Below are 20,795 nucleotides of genomic sequence, written 5' to 3' on the forward strand. Positions count from 1 at the left end.
CACCGCCCGCCTCAACCACCTCAGCCTCTTTAATCCCGTATCCTGTCTCTGCTCCCTCCAGTCCATTCTTCCCCCAATACCCCGTGATCTTTCTAAAGTAAGGATCTGATCACGTCTCCCCCTGCTCAAAACTCTTCAATGGGTCTCCTTTACCCTAAGAGGAACGCCAAACTTCTTGGTCCAGAACGAGACCCCTGTAGCACAAATGCCCTCAATTCTCCGTTTGCTCCCTGACCTAACATGCCTCAGTGCCTTTGCCCACCCTCTTCTGATATTTGCAATGATTTTCACTCACCACGCTCATGTGACTGGCTCCTTATTCTTAAAGGCCCGGGCAATTGTCACCTCCTCTGAAAAGCCTACCCTTCCCCCCCCCAGGTAGGAAAACTCACCGTCTGAGAGCCAGATCTGTCCCAAGGCCTCACTCCCTTTCTTTTGCGTATTGTCTATGCTGTTTTTGTGCTAAATCAGCAGAACCAAATGGTTGCAACAAAGATTATTTGGCCCAGAGTCAAATCTTTCCCCTCTGGCCCTTTCTCAGAAAGATTTGCTGGTCCCTGCTGGGGAGTCTCAAAGCACGTGGGCCACTGCGATGCTGTTTGTCTCTTCCTTATGCTCCCATCTCTGAGCACCTTGACGTAAGGTGTGGGCCGTTTTTAATCCATTTTTGTGTTTCCAGTACTTGCACAAGGCTTAACCCACGGTAAGGACTCAGTGCCCAGCTTGCCCCAGTCATGCCATTTTAGTACCATGTCCCAGGGGAGGGAAAAGGAAGGATGGGATCTTTGTGCCGTGACCCTTGGCACCCTGGGGATTCATCTGCAAGTTGTAGCTTGTTTCACCTGCGTGAGCAGGGCCAGCCTGAGCAGAGGGCAGAGAAGCCTCCACATGGTTGGACTTCATGTGCTCTCCAAGGCTGGAAATCCCTTTAGCGGCTATAAACTTAGTTTCTGCCCTCTCAGAGGAGGGCAACACTACCCGGCGCGGGGGCCAGGGGTTGTGCTTCTCTCCTTCTCCCTGGCCAGGCTGGAAGCCACCAGGGGGCCACGATCGCCCGAAAGGAAGCCTGAACTCATTCCTGCTTCACCGTTTCCAGCTCCCCACTACAGGGCTCACTTTCTCCCAGCCTCCCCCACCCGCCTCCAGGTTCCGGCCTGCCTCCGAGATCAGCAGCTGCAGCGTCTCCCACTCCTGGCCCATCCTATTCAGACGAGTTAGAATTGAAATTAGAGCCTCATGCAGTGTGACCTCGGGCAAGTCAGTTTCCTTCTCTGGGCTTTGTTTATGAAACGGAAACAAGGTTCTCTCTCAGCTCCAAACTAAACGCAGGCTGGGCCAGTCTTCCGGGCTCAGAAGGCAGCCATGAGGCGGCAGCTCCAGTCCAAACGTGAGGACTTCCCTATGCATTATTTCATCCCCTGGGATGAGGGGGCTAACATCTCCATTCTGCAGAAAAGAAACTGAAGCTCCAAGAGGGGAAAGGACCTGCCCACCGTCACACGGCTGGTAAATGGCTGGGCAGCGATTGAATCCGAGGCTGCCTGATACAAAGCCCCCTCTTTGCCCTCTGCCCTCCCTGGGCGCCTTCCCCGGGGCCCCACCTTGTACAGGATCCTGCGCGCCTGCAGCACGTAGAGCCTGTCGGGCAGCGCCGCGTAGAGCTGGCTGCTCCGGTTCTCCATGCTGTCCACCACCACAGGGCACGGCGGGCTCCTGTCCAGCAGCAGGCGGGCTGCCCGCAGGCGGTCCTGGAGATTACGATGATTCCTGATGACCACGTTGTTCTTAAAAGCCCAGCCATCTGCAAGAGAAACCAGGGCAGTGGTCCCAAGGCACGACACCCACTTCCTACAGACTAAATACACCCCATTTTCAACTGAGGGTCCCAGATGGAGGAGCCCTTGGCCGTGATTTGGCCCAGTGTCCCATTAAAGGTGAGAGCACAAGATCACATAGGGAGTCAGTGATGGATCCAGAACCAAAGCCCAGGGCTCCTGAGTCCCACACCTTGGCTCCTCAGTGTGAGACAGCCCGATAGACCGCTGCTTCTTGATCTTTATTGTGTGTACGACTCACTCAGGGACCTTGTTAAAGGAAGATTCTGATTCAGTCTGTCTAGGGTGGCCCTGAGGGTCTAGCCAACTCTCAGGATGCCAAGGCTGCTGCCGCCTGGCCCACACTTTGAGAAGCGAGGGTCTGGAGCAGTGGTTCTCTACGAGTGTGCTGCCCAGACCAGAAGCGTCAGCCTCATCCGGCAGTCTGTTAGCAATGCAAACTCTCAGGCCCCACCCAACACTGACCAGGGGTGCAGCTCAGCCATCTCTTAACAGCCTTCCGGATGATTCTAACACACACTGAAGTTGGAGAACTGCTTGAGAGTCTAGACAGTTTCCCTCTTGTAATTCTTCTCCACCAGCGTCCTTTCCAACATGCAAACCTGACACGTCACTCTCCTGCTCGGACCCTTCGAGGGCTCCCCCTCTCCCTCAGGACAAATCCCAAGCTCCTAGTGTGGCCCGCCAGGTCCTCAGTGACCTGGCCATCGCTCCAGCTGGCCGGGGGAAATACTTGGGATCGCTGGACCCAGTGCCTGCGAGCTGTCTCTCGCGTCCGCCCTTTTCATCGTGGCCCCTGCCTCCCCCCGTGGTGTGGGTGGAGCAGGACCTCCTCTGTCCTTGCTTTGGAGGCGGTCACGCCTGCTCCTGCCGCTGATGTGTTAGCCCTCCCCCCAGCCTCATGGTAAGCCCCTCGGGGTGAGCTCACAGACAAGTACTGCTAGACCGGCAATGGCCCTGATCTTCATCCCAATCTTCACCCCCTCCTAAGCAGTCCTCCGGCCTCCTGATCTTGCTACTGTCCAACTCACCACCCAAAAATCTCTGAGAAGGATCCCTAACAGGAAATTGGATATTTTTTCTCTGCTTAGAAACCGATTACAGGACCAACTCCTTAGCATAGCGTTCATTGATCCCTACCATCTCTCCCAACCTGCATTTCTAGTCACGGCGGCCAGTGCTCCCACATCTAGCCAAAGTGGACTCCTCCTCAAGCGATGCTGACGTCTCTGCCCTTTCCCCTTGCCATCTCTCCCACATTTGAAATCCTACCCGTCCTTTTCAGCTCAACTCTAACGCAGGGCTTCTCAGTGCTGGTGCTGCTGACGTTTTGGGCTGGATCCTTCTTTGCTGTGGGGTCATTCTGTGTGTTGTAGGATGTTGAGCAGCATCTCTGGCCTCCACCCACTAGATGTCAGAGCACCCCTCACCTTCAATCTGTGACAACCAAAAATGTCTCCAGACATCGCCAAATGTCCCCTGGGGGACAAAATCACCCTCATCTGAGAACCACTGCTTAACACCATCTCCAGGAGGCCCTCCCTGATGCACTCAGCTGTGTGACATTGGGCAAGCTCTTTAAATCTCTTTAAATTCTGTTTTCCTGTCTGTTAAATGGGGTTAATAGAACCTACGTTGCAGATGGCTGTGAGGCTTAAATGAGATAACTCTATGGAATTCCTAGTACTCTGCCTGCTTCATAGTAGCCGCTCGAAAAATACTGGTTTAGGGGCTGGCGCGGTGGCACAGTGGTTAAGTGCGCACATTCCGCTTCGGTGGCCTGGGGTTCGCCAGTTCGGATCCCGGGTGCGGACAGGGCACCACTTGGCAAGCCATGCTGTGGTAGGCGTCCCACATATAAAGTACAGGAAGATGGGCATGGATGTTAGCTCAGGGCCAGTCTTCCTCAGCAAAAAGAGGAGGATTGGCAGATGTTCGCTCAGGGCTAATCTTCCTCAAAAAGAAAAAAAGAAAGAAAAATAGTGGTTTATTTTTGCCTGACTGCCCCAAAATAACAGATGGGAAAGAACCTAGTTTTCATTCTATGCCACGGGTTTTCTATTACTTTATTCTGGAGATATCTCCCCTCCCCCCACCCCCCAAAAAACCCATTTAAGGCTGCTTAACTTTAAATGGAAGGGGATTTTCAATTGGCCTCGTTTGCCAGGTGCCCTTCTGCCTCCCTGCAAGAGGTGGTATTCATTAGCTAATGGGCCCACACGTCAAAAAAATAACCATAAACTGCTCCTGGCCTTGCCCTTCTACTTGCTCCAGTTGTGGGCAGTCTGGAACCCAGACAGTGTGGTCACGGGTTCCTGCGGAGCCATACGGGCTGGGTTTACGGTAATCGTTGCCTCCCAGGGTGGCCAGAGTTGCTTAGGTCTATCAGCAGCATTGGCTCTGCCTCCTCAGCGCTGCACAGCTCTCTGCTCAGTCCCTTCCCCGAAAAAACCAGCTCTCAGCAGAAATTCACACCAAGATACATGTGCCTGGCCACGGTTCAACGTATTTGTTACCTGCCTCGAGACATCAGAACTTTGCGTATGACAGTGACACCAGCATGTATTTGTGTCGTGTTTAGGCCGTTGATCTTTCCACCTATCAGCTCCCTGGAGCTTCTTCCTATGGAGGCCGAGCAGGGCTTCCCGTCCCCATCCTGCAGCTGAGAACATGGAGGCCCAGGGAGGAGCAGTGACTGGCCTCCCGACTTAACTCTGCCTTCCTCAGAGGCAGGAACTGCGTGTATCTTCCATCCCCATTTCCCCAGGCTTGGCACAGGGCTGGGCACATAGCAGGGACATTAAACTCTGTCCAGTGAGTGACTCTGTGAGGTCAACGTTGTCATCCCATCGTGTTACTGGCACAGAAGCAGGCGTGGAAGGTAAGTTGCCAAAGGTCATGTGGCCAGCACGTGACGAAGGTAGGACTCACACTCAGGTCTGAAACTCTGCAGTCTGTCCATCCCACCACACCTCGTGCCTCCTTATTAATTTACCTGGACAAACAAGTGGTGTGTGGGAAAAAGGAAGCCAACTGGTTTGGGCCACAGACCCCAGACCTCCTAGGATGGATGGACACTGGCTCCGTGCACTTTAATTCTGGGTTTTAGGCTGTACCCACCTCTGTCTGATTGACAGAAACAAGTACCCTGGGGAGAGAGGTGGGGAGGAGGAAGGAATGCCCCAGCTCGGAGTGGCAAAGCACAGAGGAGAGAAACGGGTCTTTGTCAGGACCGGGGGGAGCAAGCCTTCCCTCAGTGGCTTGAGGTGGACAGCCCCATGCTCTGGAAAGAGCAAAACCTGCTGGGCCTGGTTCCTGGCGAAATGGGTCAGGAGACAGGTTTCAGGACCAGGAACAATTTCTGTGAGCATCTGACACCTCTTGTCTTTTATTTTTCTTTTTAGATTAAAGCTGGATCCTCCAGGATCTTTTTTCTCCAAGTGTGGTCCCTGGACCACCAGCCTCAACACACCGGGAGAGCTGGTTAGAGATGCCAAATCTCAGGCCCCTTTGCAACCCTGCTGAGCCAGAATGCAGGGGACTGAAGTGCACAGTGAACTTCGAGAAGTGCTGGCCCGCGACAGTTCACTCAGCTGTGGCTGAGCATCAGCTGGGCTCACATCGAGGCATCGTTTCTTCCCAGCCGTGGAGACCACAGACGCCTGGGGGTGCCCAAGTTCTGTTTCTTTAACTGATGGCTGCTGCTCTCCCAAAGTGGCATTTGATGAAGAGACACATTATGCTTGCATTTGATCTCCTGTTACCTACGTTGTTTGTTTTAAATTTTATTATGGGAATTTTCAATTTTACATAAAAGTAGAGAGAACAGTATAATGAACGTCTGTGTACCTATCAACCTATGCTAATATTTTAAATTGTCCCAAAGTCTTAATGAGGACCAAAGTTTCCAGTTAAATGAACAAAGTATTAAGCTGAAAGCAGCTCTCAGATCTTAAGGTGCATATAAATCAAGATGCTGTGGGCCTGGGGTGGGGCCCTGGAACATGCATTTCAACAAGCACCCATGTGGCTCTGACATGAGGGATTGAGGGAACACGCTGGGGAAAGTGCTGCTGGACCAACTTTGCTGGTCTCTACACTTACAACACACGGATAAGCCAGCAAGGTTAACGCTGGCCGAAACACTCCCTCATTCACCCAGCTTTTACTGCGCTCTGGCTCTGTGACATGGACTCTGCTAGGTGCTGGGTGACAGAGACGAATCTTAGGGGGAGATGAGTGAGTAAATTATATGTGTTCCACTCAGCCGCATGAGCCTTCTTCAGTCTCTGAGTTGACAGTTGGGCCAAAATCATGGGTTCAATCCCCGTGAAAATCAGGGAGATAGGGTGTGTCTGACCATTTTGTAAAGTTCAAGGGGCTTAGACCAAGCTGGAGAAGTTTCAGGAAGGGATATGTCTGTCCACTGTAAGGAAGGACTTTCTCCCAAGCTGAAGGAACAAAATTTCCCGTGAAGTAATAAAGATGAGTGACCACCTGTTAGTGGCTGAAAAAGGACCCTTGCCCCAGGGAAAAGCTGCCTAGAGCAGCTGTTCTCAAAGCGTGGTTCCCAGACCAGCAGCTTCAGGATCACCGTCATGCAGCTTGTTAGAGATGCAAATTCTCAGGCCCCACCCCAGATTTAACTCAGGAACTCGGGGGCGGGGTCCAGGGGTCTGTTTTAACAAGGGCTCTGCATGCTTCTGATGCTCCCTAAAGCTTGGGAACCACTCACCGAGGGGAACCACAAGTCCCTTTGCACGTGGAGAGTCTCAGGGTGGATTTGACCAGTAGCTACATAGCTGTCATCTCACTAGTGACATTTCAGGTCTATATTCCCTGTAGCTGTGTTCATATTAACCCCTCTGCCTTGACTTCTCTATTATCCACTCAAAATGTTAAATGCTCTCCCAGCCAGACCCGCTCACTGCAGCTTTGCCGCTCCATGTGCCTGTCTGAAAGCACAGCGGCGGAGCTGGTGGGTGGTGGCGAACCCTCGCAGGGACGGGAAGATGGCAGGTGCTCAGAGAATAGCGCCTCTTTCCCTCTCTCCTCCTCTTCCTCCCCACTCCCACCTTGAAATGGGCTTGGAAGAAGGGGAGAGAAAGGAGAGGGCAGCAAGAGAGAGAGGCAGGGCATCTTTCTGTACCTGATGCGTGTGCTTCTTCTATGTAGATGATGAGGAAGTCTGCTATGGAACTAAAGTCTTCAATAAGTCTCTTGAATTGGTCAAATTTGAAAAGAAATGAGGGTCAGGTACAACTTCCAAAATTCAGCACCAGTGGCCTGTTGCCTAAAACAGAAATGGAACCACCATCAACCAATAATCTACACACAGCGTTTTGCAAGCACCATCCCCACTCCAGCGTTCAACTCGATTACCTTTATTTCCCTTCTAAGATGGATCCAGGGCACAGTGCGGGGCTGAAGCCTAGGGACGTGACTTAGCAGAGGCTGGAGCCAGTTTACTTGAAAATGAGGGTCTTTAATCAGGTGGGTTCAGTGGACTACCTGCAGTCGCTGGCTGGCGATTAAAACAATGATAAGGAGAGTCCCTTTCATGCAGTTTATAAGGCAGACATGCCTCCATTCGCTCATGTGATACTAACATATGTTGCAAGGTAGGTTATTTTTTTCCTGGTTTATAGACTTGCAGTAGTCACACAGTAGGTCAGTGGTGGAGTTCAAATTAACACTCTGGCTTCTAGATGCTCAATTCAGTGCTCTGAGGAATCTGAGGGGCTTCCTCATCCACAACTAGACATAGTTATAACACTTAACTTACAGGATTGCTATGAGGATTAAAGAAGTTAGTGCAGATAAGGGCTTCCAATGGTGCCTGGGCCATGGCAGGTGCTCGGTAAACACAAGCTGTTGTTACTAGCTCTTCTCTTCTCCCTGAGCTACGAAGGAGGGGAGTCAGTGGAGGGTACTCCTCAAAGGGGAGTGCAGGGTGGGAGCAGGACTGGCTACATAATTTGCTGGGCCCAGTGCAAAATGAAAATGCAGGGCCCCTTATTCAAAAAGTGGGGAAAATGTGCCATTAATATATTAAAATATAAAGTTTTTTCCCTGCAGTCTCTCTCTTGCCCTGGCATAGTGCTTTTTAGTTGCTTTTAAATGTCACTCTCCCCTGGGCACAGGGATATTCATAGGGTGAATGCAGTCACCTTACAGTCATCCAGGAGCCCCAAAAGTCAGCGCACATATGTATGTGTGCCTATGGCAGCTGGCTCCCGGCTTTCCTCTCCCTCCAGCCACCAGACCAATACACCATGCCCTGGCCAGGAGCACAGAAATTGAGCCAGACATTTCCCCTTCCCACCTGCCTACCACCCCAACACACAGGATATTACAACCTCCATACAGGGGCCTGCTAGGCTCCGTGATGGGGGAGTGGGGTGGGCAAGTAGCTTCTCCTGCTGAGTCACCCCCAGTCACTTGCCCAATGCACCATGGTGCTGTCAACCCAGGATGGGGACAGCCGCCTCCATGCCCTGTCATGAAATGCTGCAGGAGGCCCACACCTGACCCCAACCTCTCCCATGCCTGGGTCCAGGCCCTCTCTGGGGCCAGAAGGTGGCAGCAGTCACTGGTGGGATCAGGAAGGGGGTTGGAGAAGCCCAGCATCAAGGGTGGAAGAGTGGGCCTTGGAGGACTTGTCCCAGGGGAGCAGGGAGGCTGTGGGAGGCAGGATCCTGCATGAGCCAAGGCTCCAAGTCCCCAGGACAATGTTCCATTGTCCCGTCAGTCTTCACTTACAAAATGCAAATCCAAAGACAAAATTATTGAAGATTTCAAGTCAGCCACTTCAGAGCATTAAACCCCAAGAAAGGGTCCTTCTGAATGTGGGACCCTGTGTGATTCATTGGTCACACGCTCGTGAAGCCAGCCCTTGGAGGGACCCTTGTGTAACTCCCCCAGCCTAGACTGGGGGTAACTCTGGGGACAGCCAGCGCCCTGTGGTCACTTATGGCCAGAGCCGACAGTATTGAGCCCTTACCTCGTGTCTATTAGGGCACGGCAGCTCCTGTGCTGTGACACAGACTGTTTAGGTGTCTGTATCCCCAGGCTGCTCACTGCCCCTTGAGGGCAGGGCCTGTCCCTCCTTCACCCTCATGTCCCCAACACTGAGCACACCCTCATTCCATCTACAAGCATTTATTCACCACTTTCAATGTGCAAGGCTCTGGGCCACACGCTGGGGACTCAACAGAGAGCAAGACCAGTAGGTCTCTGCCTGCTCACAATTTGAGATCTGTTTAATGGGGAGACAGGCAAAAGACAAGCAAACAATGGGCCCGGCCCCGTGGTGGAGTGGTCAAGTTCCTGTGCTCCACTTTGGCGGCCCAGGGTTTTGCCAGTTTGGATCCTGGACACGGACATGGCACCGCTCATCAGGCCATGCTGAGGCGGTGTCCCACATGCCACAACTAGAAGGACCTATAACTGGAATATACAACTACGTACTAGGGGACTTTGCGAAAAGAAGAAAAAAAAAAAAAGAAGATTGGCTACAGATGTTAGCTCAGGTGCCAATCTTTAAAAAGAAATAAATAAACAGAAATTTTTAAAAAGTAAACAGCTAAATGAGGTAATTTCAAGTTGTGGGCAGAGTTATGAAAGACGCTATAAAGGAGTGACCTGCTTTAGACTGGTCAATCGAGGAAGGGCTCCGAGGAGATGCCATTTAACCTGAGAAACGAAGGGTAGGAATGAGCCAGCCGTGGGCAAAGGAAGAGAAGGCATTCCAGCCAAAGGGGCTTGATGTACAAAGGCCCCGAGTAGGGACAGACTTGGCGTGTTCAAGGACCTGTGAGGCCACTGTGACTGGAGCGTGGCCGGGACGTGGGTGGTAATGAGAGATGCGGTTGGAGAGGGAGGCGTGGGCCACCTCAAGAGCTGGTAGGCTCTCCTACACCTTGGAGAAGAATCTGGATTTTATTCTAGGAACAATGGGATATCACAGAGATATAAAGCAAGGATGGTGGATATTTGTTGCAATTTGGCTGCTCAGCTCTTAATCCTCCTTCCCACTTGGAATTCCCTATTTTGTGTACTATTCACGGGAGATTGTGCCCAGCCTCACTCTGTGAAGGACACAGGGGCCACATCAGTGCTCTGCCCCCAGAAGCCAGCACAAGCAGTGACCCAGGCTGAGCCAATTGGTCCCTCGCACATAGATATTTGATTCTGGAGTCATTGAGATGGTAGAATTCACCTACAGGCCAGTGGTAGTGCTCTTGTCAGAGATGGTGGAGTCCTATAGTGCTGATGGGTTTCTATGACAACCACCGTGAGAGCAGCATCCAGGCCCAACAGTTGATGCTAAAAGACGGTTCAGGCATGGTGATTTAGCTGCAGTTGATTCTGGGGAGCCCACAACATCTTTCCAATACGTTCCTTTGCATATGTATGTGTGTGTGTGACTAAGAAAACCAGAGCAAGTTTCTGTTACTTGCAAGTCAGAGCCCTGACTGCTCCAGGAGGCTGTGTAATGAGAAATGAGCAGATTCACACTTGAAGATGACTCTGGCTACTCTGTGGAGAAAGGACTGAGGGTGAGAATGGAAGTGGGGGTGGAGTTAGGGGCCGTCGGAGAAATCCACATGAGAGAAAACAGGAGCCTGGGCTAGTGTGGGGCAGTGGAGAAGGGGAGAAGGAGGAATTGATAGGACTTGATGGATGGGGCGTAGAGGGCATCTTAACTCGCTTGTGGTTTATTTGGTTAGTTGTTCCCTCATCTTGTTCTGCAAAGGATTTGAAACAGCTTGTACACATTTAATCATGCATCGCTTAACCATGGGAAAACGTTCTGAGAAATGCACCGTTAGGCAATTTCATCATTGTGGCAACATCATAGAGTGCATTTACACAAACCTAGATAGTAGAAGCCTGCTACACACCTAGGCTACCTGGTACTAATTTTATGGGACCACCATCATATATGCGGTCCATCATTGCCTGAAATGTCCTTTTTTTGTTTTGGAAGATTGGCCCTGAGCTAACTTCTGCTGCCAATCTTCCTCTTTTTGCTGAGGAAGATTGGCCCTGAGCTAACATCTGCTGCCAATCTTCCTCTTTTTGCTGAGGAAGATTGGCCCTGAGCTAACATCTGTGCCCATCTTCCTCTATATGTGGGACACTTGCCACAGCTTGACTTGATAAGTGATGCGTAGGTCCGCGCCTGGAATCCGAACCGGCGAACCCCAGGCCGCCAAAACGGAGCGCACGAACTTAACCGCTATGCCAGTGGGCCGGCCCCTGAAACGTCCTTATGTGTAGCATGACTGTAGTAAAATATTACACAGAATTTTTAAAAAAATTGTGCCCCTCTGGGAGGCATAGAACAGGAGGGAAAAGTAGAACACAAAGAAACAGCCCTTAAGGTTCCAGGCACTTGTTATAACTGAGCTAATATTTGACTCTGAGTTTCCAGGTGGCCAAGTAAAAGGAGAAATGTGACTGGTTGTGTATTCCTCATTTTTCAGTACATGAGGAGAAGTAGGCCAATTCCTCTGGAGACACAAAGCTCTCCTTGTCCTTGGCTCACAGAGTTTCTCATAGGGGACCCCAGGAGGCATTGAGTGAGCCTCAGTCACTGATGGTTGACTGCACAATGAGTCCTTATGCATGTGACAGGGTTGCCCAGGCCTCAGCAGGGGAGGATCAGAGGCCAGTCGTGAACAAGTGGCTGACCATTGGCCTCCCATGACCCCAGGGAGTCATGCTTCAGATCAGAACCCAGGAGACGTAAGGTTGGGACCAGCACCAAGTATTAGCTATCTGGAATTTTGTTTTTAATTAGATAAAAAATTTCAATGCCTGCTGATTGGGACCCTGGAAAAAACAGGGCGATTTGTTTGCTTGTTTGTATTGTGGCTGGGCGCAGAGATCAGTATTGAGGGCAATGTTTAAACTTAGCTCCCTGCTTTCCTGGTAGCAGAGGGAGGAAGGATGGGTGCCAGGGGGTTGCTGTGCTAAGGGCTGGCACCCTGCCCGTGTCCACAGGCCGTGGTGCAGAGAACACCATTGCAAGAATGGCAGGCGAGGACCGTCAAGTCCAGCTCGTCTGTATAAATGGGAAAACAGCTCTGTCGTGTGCTGGACTCGAACCCACCATCATGACCCCCAAGCCAGTAAATTAACCCCCATTCCAGGCTCTCTCAGCAGAGAAAGCCCATTTATAGTTACTAAATGACACTTCTTGTACAATTGGAGAGATTTTAGAAGATTTTAAACAGGGGCTGAAATAAATTGTTCCAGATAAACTGCCAGGTACTCAGAAAATAAATTATCCAGACTTGCTTTCTGCCACAACATGCCAGTTAATCAATGTTTTGCTCTGCATGTGTGTCCAAGAGCGTGCGTATGTCACGTGTGCCACGTGTGTGCATGTGTGCGCACATGCAGAGGATAGGAGGTGGCTGAGAGCTTCTCTGAGCCCCTGTTGTCTTATTCAATGACAGAAAGTACACTAGCTGAGAGTCAGAAGGCTCAAGTTCTAGTTCGGACTCTACAACAACTCTGTTTGACTCTGAGCAAGTCGTTTATCTCTGGGCCTTTGCATCTGAAAAATGAAAGAGACGCTTTAGATTATCTTTAGAGAGGCTTCCAGACCTTCCAGTCTGTGGCTCTACAATGAGCTCAGATTTATTCCTAAAGCTTGTAGTGGTCTGGTGGGTTTCCAAAGCAATTACAGGCTGCCTTTCTAACCAGCAGATCTGACCACGTTTACTCCCTGCCTAAAAGCCCCCCGGAACTCACAATGCCTTCAGGACCAAGGCTACCCTCTTCAGTAAGACATATAAGGTCCCCAAGCTCTGGTCCCTGATGGTACCTCCAGCCTCGTCCTCGCCCTTTCACGCCTCTCACACCCCACTGCTGCCAGACGGACCAACGTTCTTCCATGTCTCGGGCCTCTGCTGCTCCTCCCCTCTGCCCTGCTCTGCCCCCCACTCCCCTCTTCCTCACCCACCCCAAGGCTTCAGTCCCCAGACAATCGGCTCACCATCCTCTTCTCCAGGAAGACTTCCCGTGACCCCCTCCCCACCCTACCCACCTTCTTCCAGAACCCTCCGGTTCTGTCTCCCATGACATCCTCTCCCTCTCGGAGTTATGAGATCTCCCAGGGCAGAGACCCCTTGTGCTGACTGCTGCACCTATTATTTCAGGGGCTCGGGGTCAATGTGCTGAGAGCCCACTCTGTTTTATAAATAGAGTTTTCTTTTGTCCCTGTCTCCTCTCTCCATTTGCTCTCTCAGGTACAACAGCAGGGAGCAGAGACCATAGAATATCGTTAAAATGTAAGCTGGCTCTGTAAGTAAACGGTTAACAGAAGCAAGTAAGTTCTGTGAATTGGCCATGAGGTAAGTTGGCGTTCATGGAACTGATCGCCAGATGATTGATGGTCAGCAAACTGGCCTGGTCCATCACAGTGCTTGGCTCGTAGTAGAAGCACAATAAGAGTTAGCTGTTATTCTCATTGCTCTGATGATCAGTGGTCACTTAGTGAAAGTTTGTTGAGTAAATAGAGGTCATTTGTGCACTGTGGTTTAGAATCATGAGCAGAAAACTCTTCCCTTCCCTCTGTTTGAAACACTTTTCCCTCTTCTCTTCTCAAGCTACAAAAAGCTTACTCATTCTTCAAGGCCTAGTTCCAAAGTCACCTCCTCCAGGAAGCCTTCCAAGCCCTGCAGGCTTGTTCATCCCTTTACAGCCTCCCCATCTCAGGGAACTGGACGGATTTGTTTCTCTCATCCTTCTGTTCTGGAGAACCATGAACTCCTTGAGCAAAGGAGCAAACTCTGACCTAAGGCTGAGGCCCCGGCGTCTGGCTGAGGGCCTGGCACACGAGCGCTGCTCACAGTGTGTGTTGAGGTGCACTGGAAAAACAAGCAGCCCTGATTCTGGGTCTGACTGGGTCACTAACTGGCTCTGCTACCTTTGCTCTCAGTGTTCTCCATTTCCCCTCTAAAATGAGAGGAGTGGATTTGGGGTTAGTTTCCCAAAGGGCGTTCTTTGGAACCAGTATGGTGATGACAGGCATTTCCTCCGGTGGAGAGTGGGGAGTTGTGTGCGTGTGTTAGGAAAGATTGTCAGTGCTGCGTTAAGGTGGTTTCAAGTTTCGTTTGTTTGTGTTTAAGCTTCAGAGCTTCTCAGAGCCTTTCATGTGTTCAAGCGTACTACGAATTTCCAGGAGGAGGGCATAGCATGCAGCATTTCCCAAACTACTTGGATCAGGGAACTCCATGTAGTAAAGCCATCTATGGGATTTGGGTTCCAAAGAAGACGCTTTGAAAAACACTAGATTAGCCAGCCGCCTCCGGGACGTCCTCTGCTCTAGCTGCTGTGTCTAGTTCCTGGGAATTCAAAGATGAGTCAGACAGCCCTGTCGTGAGGCTCCCCACCAGGCAGGAAGAAAACACTTGTGCTTAGGCAGCCAGATGCTAGATACAAAGAATCAGTGTCCTGGGAGAGGTGCAGACACAGAGGCACGAGTCTGGAAGGGAGAGAAAGCGTGCCTGGCTGTAGGCATCTGAGATGGCCTCGTGGAGGGGGAGGCAGGAGAGCAGGACTCTGATGACGAGGGGGATTTCAACTGTTGGCGATGGAGGGGAAGGGCCAAGAACCTCGGCAAAGGCAGAGAAGGGACAGCCCAAGGTACAGACGAGGCTCAACAGTCTGTCTGGAGGTAACGAGCATGCGGGGAGCCTGCAGGTGAAATTGGGAAGAAAAGCTGGAGTTAGCCCAGGCTGGGCCCTTGAGCTCTAGGCTGAGCCAGGGCTTCACCCCTAATGCAGAGGGGGGCTACTGAAGGTTGCTGAGCCAAGGTGTGCTTGCGGCCGGGGGTGTGCTTGTGGAAGGGTGTTCTGGTAGCCATTCACAAGGTGGGTGGGAAAAGAGGGAGAGAGGCAGAGAAGGAAGTCCTGGCAGGAAGAGCAGTCGTGAGGACAAAAAAAGAAAACTAATCTGACAGGTCTAAGATCCCAAATAAATAGAACTGGTTTGCCTGGAAAATATATATAGAGAGAGAGCTCTTCAACCAGTATTTCCTGAGCCAGCAGCCACAGGGGCGCAGCAGTGGCTTACAGCAATGGTCTCCAGCTGCACGGAGCTTACAGGCCTGAGACAGGGACAGACGTTAATCAAATGCCCAGACACAATTACAAACCGGGATGGGTGTAATAAAGAAAAGTTTAGGATGTTAAGCACATAAGAGCGGGTAGCCTAGTCCAGGAGAGTTGGGGTTGGCTGGTTGCAGGAAGTGTCACGGAGCAGAAGTCTGAAGGCTGACCGGGGGTTGACCGGGCAAAGAGGGAGTGAAGCGCATCCCAGGCAGAGCGACGGCGGTAGGACTGCGCTAAAGGAGCGAAGGCCAGGGTGCTGGTTGGTGGTTTGAGTGCTGGGAAGGTGGTGATGCCTCTTAGAAAAACAGAGTCCAGGAGAAGTCCTAATTTCAGGAGGTGAGAAGAGGACAAGAAAGCGAAAGAGGAGCAGCTGGAGCAGTAGAAGAAGAATTCAGGGCTTTCCCACCCACTCCCCCAACCCCCAGGAGCCCCCCCATTCCAAGCACCCCCAAGCTTGCGTCAGCCTCCTTACCTTGCATGAAGTCCCAAATGTTGCACCTCTGTCCTGAGAGGCGGACCACGGGGCTGTTTGGGGCCAGACCCCCTCTCTTAGTCGTGTCCTCTAGTCACTGCCAATGGACCTTCAGGACAAACCAGAAATACTGGGTGCTGTAGAGGGTCGGGACCCAGTTGTCGTAGGAGAAGTGAGGGTTCTTCTGGTTCATGGCCACGATGTGCTGCTTGACTCTGTCAGGAAACAGTGTCAGCAGCACTTTGCCCACGGCCACTTGCAGGGCCACCTGCAGGAGCACCCAGAGCCTTTTCAGCCACAGCCCTGCCCGGGGCAGCCCCATGTTGGCACAGCCAGAGCTGGCTTTGAGGCTGAGGGGCAGAGGCCACAGCCGGGTGACACTGGGCGGAGCTGGACAAAGGTGCAGGGTGGGAGTAGCCAACCCAGGACAGCAGGAAGGGGTCAGGACAGAAGGTGTTTGCCTTCCTGTCGTGGACTGGAAAATTCCAAACCAGGTGCTCAAAGGTCTGTCCTTTTTTTTTTTTTTTTTTGAGGAAGATTAGCCCTGAGCTAATATCTGCTGCCAATCCTCCTCTTTTTGCTGAGGAAGGCTGCCCTGAGCTCACATCCGTGCCCATCTTCCTCCACTTTATATGCGGGACGCCTGCCACAGCATGGCTTGCCAAGCGGTGCCATGTCTGCACCAGGACCCGAACCGGCGAACCCAGGGCCACCAAAGTGGAACGTGTGAACTTAACTGCTGTGCCACTGGGCCGGCCCCTCAGAGGTCTGTTCTAATTGTTAGTGTTTCTGATTCTTCGTCTTAACCTTTGAGAGATTCTTGGATGGGGAGAGTTCAGATCTTAAATTCTCCCTCTGATAAATTTTTTAAGACAAATACTCAAAATGGTTACACTTACAGGGATTCTGCGGTCCTTTGGAAAGGCTCTGTTGCAAATGAGTGAGCTCTACTGTTAATTATTCTTTTAATAATGTAAATTGTCCTCTTACTAATGAAAGATGTTTCTCCCACTCACAGCTTCTAGCTGGTGGTTGAGCGTTTCTGGAGGCACAGCCCTCCCCAGAGGACTTGGGTCTGGAAGCTCCCCAGGCAGGGACAGAGCCGGGACCATCCCCAAGGGCATCTGCGGCAGAGTGATAAATACCACGCTCCCTCTGCTCTCAGGGGTGGTGGTCTAGAGCGGGGAAGAGACAAGGAGACAGAAAATGATCACTTAGTGTCTAAGGGCAGAGATGGGGGGTGGGTGGGGGAGCCTGGAGAAGGGACAGCTCATTCTGTTTAGAGAGGTCAAGCAGACTTCCCAAGGAAGCGACGTCTATGCTGCAACCAGAAAGACAGAACAGCAAGCAATAAACCAGGTAAGTCCTGGTGGAAGCTGTCGCATGCCCAAAGGCCTGGGAGCCAGAGAGAGCGTGGCTTAGTGGAGAAAATGAAAGAAGAATCCTAGAAGCTCAGAGCTGGCAAATGTTTTAGAAAACATCTGAAACCACTTTCTTTTTTAAGCAAGGAAACTGAGACCCAGAGAGGGAAGTGGCCTAAGGCCGGTTCTGCTGTTAATTAATTGCTAAGGAGTTCGCTCACAAACTTTAAGTTTACTCTCCCTGAGGCATTTGGACACCTGCGTGTCAGGGCAGAGGGAGAATGTGTGACAGCTGGCTGCCCCCTCCACAAAGCTGTCAGCCTTAGCCTCCAGCTCTCTAACTTGATTTAGAGAAGGAGAGAAAGCTGCAAGAGACGTTCTGTTTCTGAACATCTTACTGTAAATGCCACGTGCTGTGCCACAAAGTCCAGCACGTGCCGCTTCGGGCAGTAACAAACCCCTCATGTGCATAGAGCGTTTTGCCGTGTACAAAGCAATCCTACAGCTGGGGTTGCACTTGTTTTTGTTGTTGATTGTGGTCGTTTGTTTCAAATAGACTGTATTTTTTTGAGTAGGTTTAGGTTCACAGCAAAATTAAGCAGAAAGTACAGGAGTTCCCATGTATCCCCTGCACCGACACATGCACAGCCTCCCCCACTATTCCTGTCCCATCAGAGTGCTGCATTTGTAGCAATTGATGAAGCTATATTAAGAAATCGTTATCACCCAATATCCGTAGCTTATGCTGGAGTCCACTCTTGGTGTTGTACAGTCTGTGGGGTTTGAAAGATCTCTAGGTGTGTATCCACCGTGCTGGCATCATAAAGAATAGTTTTGCTGCCCTCAAGGCCTCTGTGGTCCTCCAATCCATCCCGCCCTTCCCCTGACCTCTGGCAACCATTACTCTTTCTACTGTTTCCACGGTTTTGCCTTTTCCAGAATGTCATACAGACGGACTCATACAGATGGACTTACAGAGATTTTCAGCTGGGCTTCTTTCACTTAGTAATATGCATCCAAGAAACCTCCGTATCTTTTCATGACTTGATAGCTTATTTCTTTTTAGCACCGAATAATACTCTGCTGTCTGGAGGTGCTACAGTTTATTTATCTATTCACCTACTGAAGGACATTTTGGTTGCTTCCAGATTTTGACAATTATGAATAAAGCTGTTTCTATAGACTGAATGTTTGTGTCCTCCTAAAATTCATATGTTGAAACTCAGTTCCCAATGTGATGGTATTTGGAGGTGGGGCCTTTGTGAGGTGATTAGGTAACTGGAGTGGAGCGCTAATGAATGGGGTTAATGCCTTTATAAGAGAGACCCCAGGAGCCAGCCCAGTGGCGCAGCGGTTAAGTTTGCACATTCTGCTTCGGCATCCCGGGGTTCGCCGGTTCAGATCCCCAGTGCAGACATGGCACCGCTTGGCAAGCCATGCTGTGGTAGGTGTCCCGCATATAAAGTGGAGGAAGATGGGCATGGATGTTGGCTCAGGGCCAGTCTTCCTCAGCAAAAAGGGGAGGATTGGCAGCAGATGTTTGCTCAGGGCTAATCTTCCCCAAAAATGAAACAAAAGAAAAAGAGAGACCCCAGCAAACTCCCTTGCCCCTTCTACTATGTGAGGACACAACAAGGAGATGGCTACCTGGAACCAGGAAGTAGGTCCTCTCTAGACACCAAATCTGCTGGCACCTTGATCTTGGACTCCAAAACCTTCAAAATTGTGAGAAATAAATTTCTGTTGTTTATAATCCACTTAGTCTATCGTATTCTGTTATAGCAGCGCAAACATCTGTGTGCGGGTTTTTACGCAAACATAAGTTTTCAGGCCATTTAGGAAAAAACCAAGGAAGCACAATTGTAGGATCTTATGGTAAGAGTATAGTTAGCTTTGCAAGAAACTACCAAACTGTTCCTCTAAAATGGCTGTGCCATTTTGCACTCCCACCATCAGTGAATGAGAGCTCCTGTCGTTCCACATCCTCACCAGCATTTGGTGTTGTCTGTGTTCTGAATTTTGGCTGTTCTGATAGCAGGTAAAGGTGTCTCATGGTTGCTATAGTTTGCAATGCCCTAATGGCATGTGCTGGTGATCATCTTTTTATATACTTATTTGCCATCTGTGTGTCTTCTTTGATGAGGTGTCTTTTCCAATCTTTTGCTCATTTTAAAATCAGATTGTTCTTTTTTTTTGAGGAAGATTCGCCTGAGTTAACACCTGCTGACAATCTTCCTCTTTCTGTACGTGAGCCAGTGCCCCAGCATGGCTACGGACAGACAAGTGGCGTAGGTCTTCACGTGGGCACTGAACCTGGGCCACCAAAGTGTAGCACACTGAATTTAACCACTAGGCCACCAGGGCAGGCCCAGATTGTTCTTTTTTTTATTAGTGAGTTTTAAGAGTTCTTTGTTTAGTTTAGATAATAGGCTTTATCAGCTATGTCTTTTACAAATATTTTCTCCCAGGCTGTGGCTTGTCTTCCCAGCCCCTCGACCATGTCTTTGTGGAGCAGAAGTTTTTAATTACAATAAAGTCAAACGTCAATTCTTTCTTTCGTGAATTGTGCCTTGGTGTTATAACTCAAGATCATCTAGTTTTTCTTCCTTGTTATCTCCAAGTTTTACAGTTTTGTGTTTTAAATTTGGGTCTAAGATCCATTTTGAGTTAATTTTTGTGAAAGGTGTAAGGTCTGTGCCTAGATTCATTTTTTTACATATGGATGTCTAGTTGTTTCAGCACCTTATTGTTGACTACTACAGAAGCTCCTTTGCCCCAAATCTAGCCCATGTCCTCCATAAGATTACTTGTCAAGGGCTAAAGTTTTGGAAGGAAAGCTATGGGGTCTCTGTGTCTGTGTATATGTTTATGTATGTCTACGGGTATGTGTTATGTATATGTGATGTTTTTCCACCTCCAGAGAGTATTGCCAAAATTAACCTATAAAAGAGCTCTATTTAATTTGCTCAAAGAAAAAGAAACTTTAATGTCAATAGTGCACTGTTAAACAAAAACAATTTTCTTTCATCTGCTAGAAAGACAAAATTATCTTAGACCATTTTTCTGTTCTTGATTATAATGTGAAAGGTTTTTCTTTACCTCCCTCTCCTCAAGGCCAGGTGGGCACATTCTGTTTTCCACTGGTATGATCATTTGGCTGCCATCTTTGTTCCCTCTGTTGGCCTGGAGGACATCATAGCACATATAGAAGCCCTTACTAAACTCACCCAGAAAGCCTTAAGTGGTAACCCACAAAGGTCGTCCTTGCTGAACACTGAAATGTCTCTAATGAGGAAAGCTGTCCTCCAAAATAGGATGAACTTGGACATTATTAGTGCCTTGCAAGGAGGCACTTGTGACATTATCCAAAGAGAATCTTGTGTGTTCATACCTAATGAGTCTGTTAATGTATCATCTTTATTAAATTACATGAGGGCACAAGTGAATGCCCTGAGTGATCTGACCCTCAGCCTAAGGGAGTTAATAAATCAGTGGTTCAGATCATGGGGCTCTGATGGAAAAAATTGTCACTGATTTTGGGAGTCATTGTCTTACTCTGTATTTTCTCTTACATGTCCTTGTATTGTAGCCATAGCATCTGCCTCCAGTGCAGACAGATAGTCACCAAAGAGCCACCTTCATGCTGGTAAAACTGCTTGCTGACTGCTCAGGGCATATTGCAGATGAGATTGTAAGAACCAGCCATGAGGGACAGAATGTTGGAGGAGATCATTGAGAGGGCATGACTGCTGGTTGACCTAAAAGCTGGACCCAGGTAATCAGAGGCTCCTCACCCACCCCTGTCCTTGGAATGTGCATTCCACTTGTCTTTCCTGCATTAGAAACTGCCCAAGGATGCAGCCTTGAGATAGTAATGTGTCTTTGAGACTATCTGGATGGTATATGTGACTGAGTTTAGGCCTCTATATAAACTTTTAAGATTCTGGTGGTTGGGTGCAGAGATCTACTCATGTTGTAGCTGCCCAGGACAAGCCTC

At 50.0% G+C, this 20,795-nt stretch overlaps 2 protein-coding genes across 2 annotated transcripts in view; both read right to left on the reverse strand.

Moving 5' to 3' along the window:
* LOC124239186 (type I iodothyronine deiodinase-like) overlaps positions 1-20,795 on the reverse strand; it is a 43,137-nt gene that overhangs the window by 1,432 nt on the left and 20,910 nt on the right. The window contains exons 4-5 of the mRNA XM_046660652.1: positions 6,985-7,128; positions 1,602-1,801 (exon numbers count right to left, since the gene is read on the reverse strand). Coding sequence (XP_046516608.1) covers positions 1,602-1,801; positions 6,985-7,128 — 344 coding nt within the window. The remainder of the gene's footprint in view (positions 1-1,601; positions 1,802-6,984; positions 7,129-20,795) is intronic.
* Positions 15,440-15,784, reverse strand: DIO1 (iodothyronine deiodinase 1). The gene has a single exon (XM_046662232.1). The coding sequence runs from the start codon at positions 15,757-15,759 to the stop codon at positions 15,532-15,534; it is 228 nt and encodes a 75-aa protein (XP_046518188.1). The 5' UTR covers positions 15,760-15,784; the 3' UTR covers positions 15,440-15,531.

The sequence above is a fragment of the Equus quagga genome, chromosome 5, assembly GCF_021613505.1.
Source record: "Equus quagga isolate Etosha38 chromosome 5, UCLA_HA_Equagga_1.0, whole genome shotgun sequence".
Taxonomy (NCBI): domain Eukaryota; kingdom Metazoa; phylum Chordata; class Mammalia; order Perissodactyla; family Equidae; genus Equus; species Equus quagga.

Excerpts from the sequence above, each read along its gene's own strand:
- DIO1 (XM_046662232.1), bottom strand. The coding sequence starts at position 15,759 with ATGGGGCTGCCCCGGGCAGGGCTGTGGCTGAAAAGGCTCTGGGTGCTC.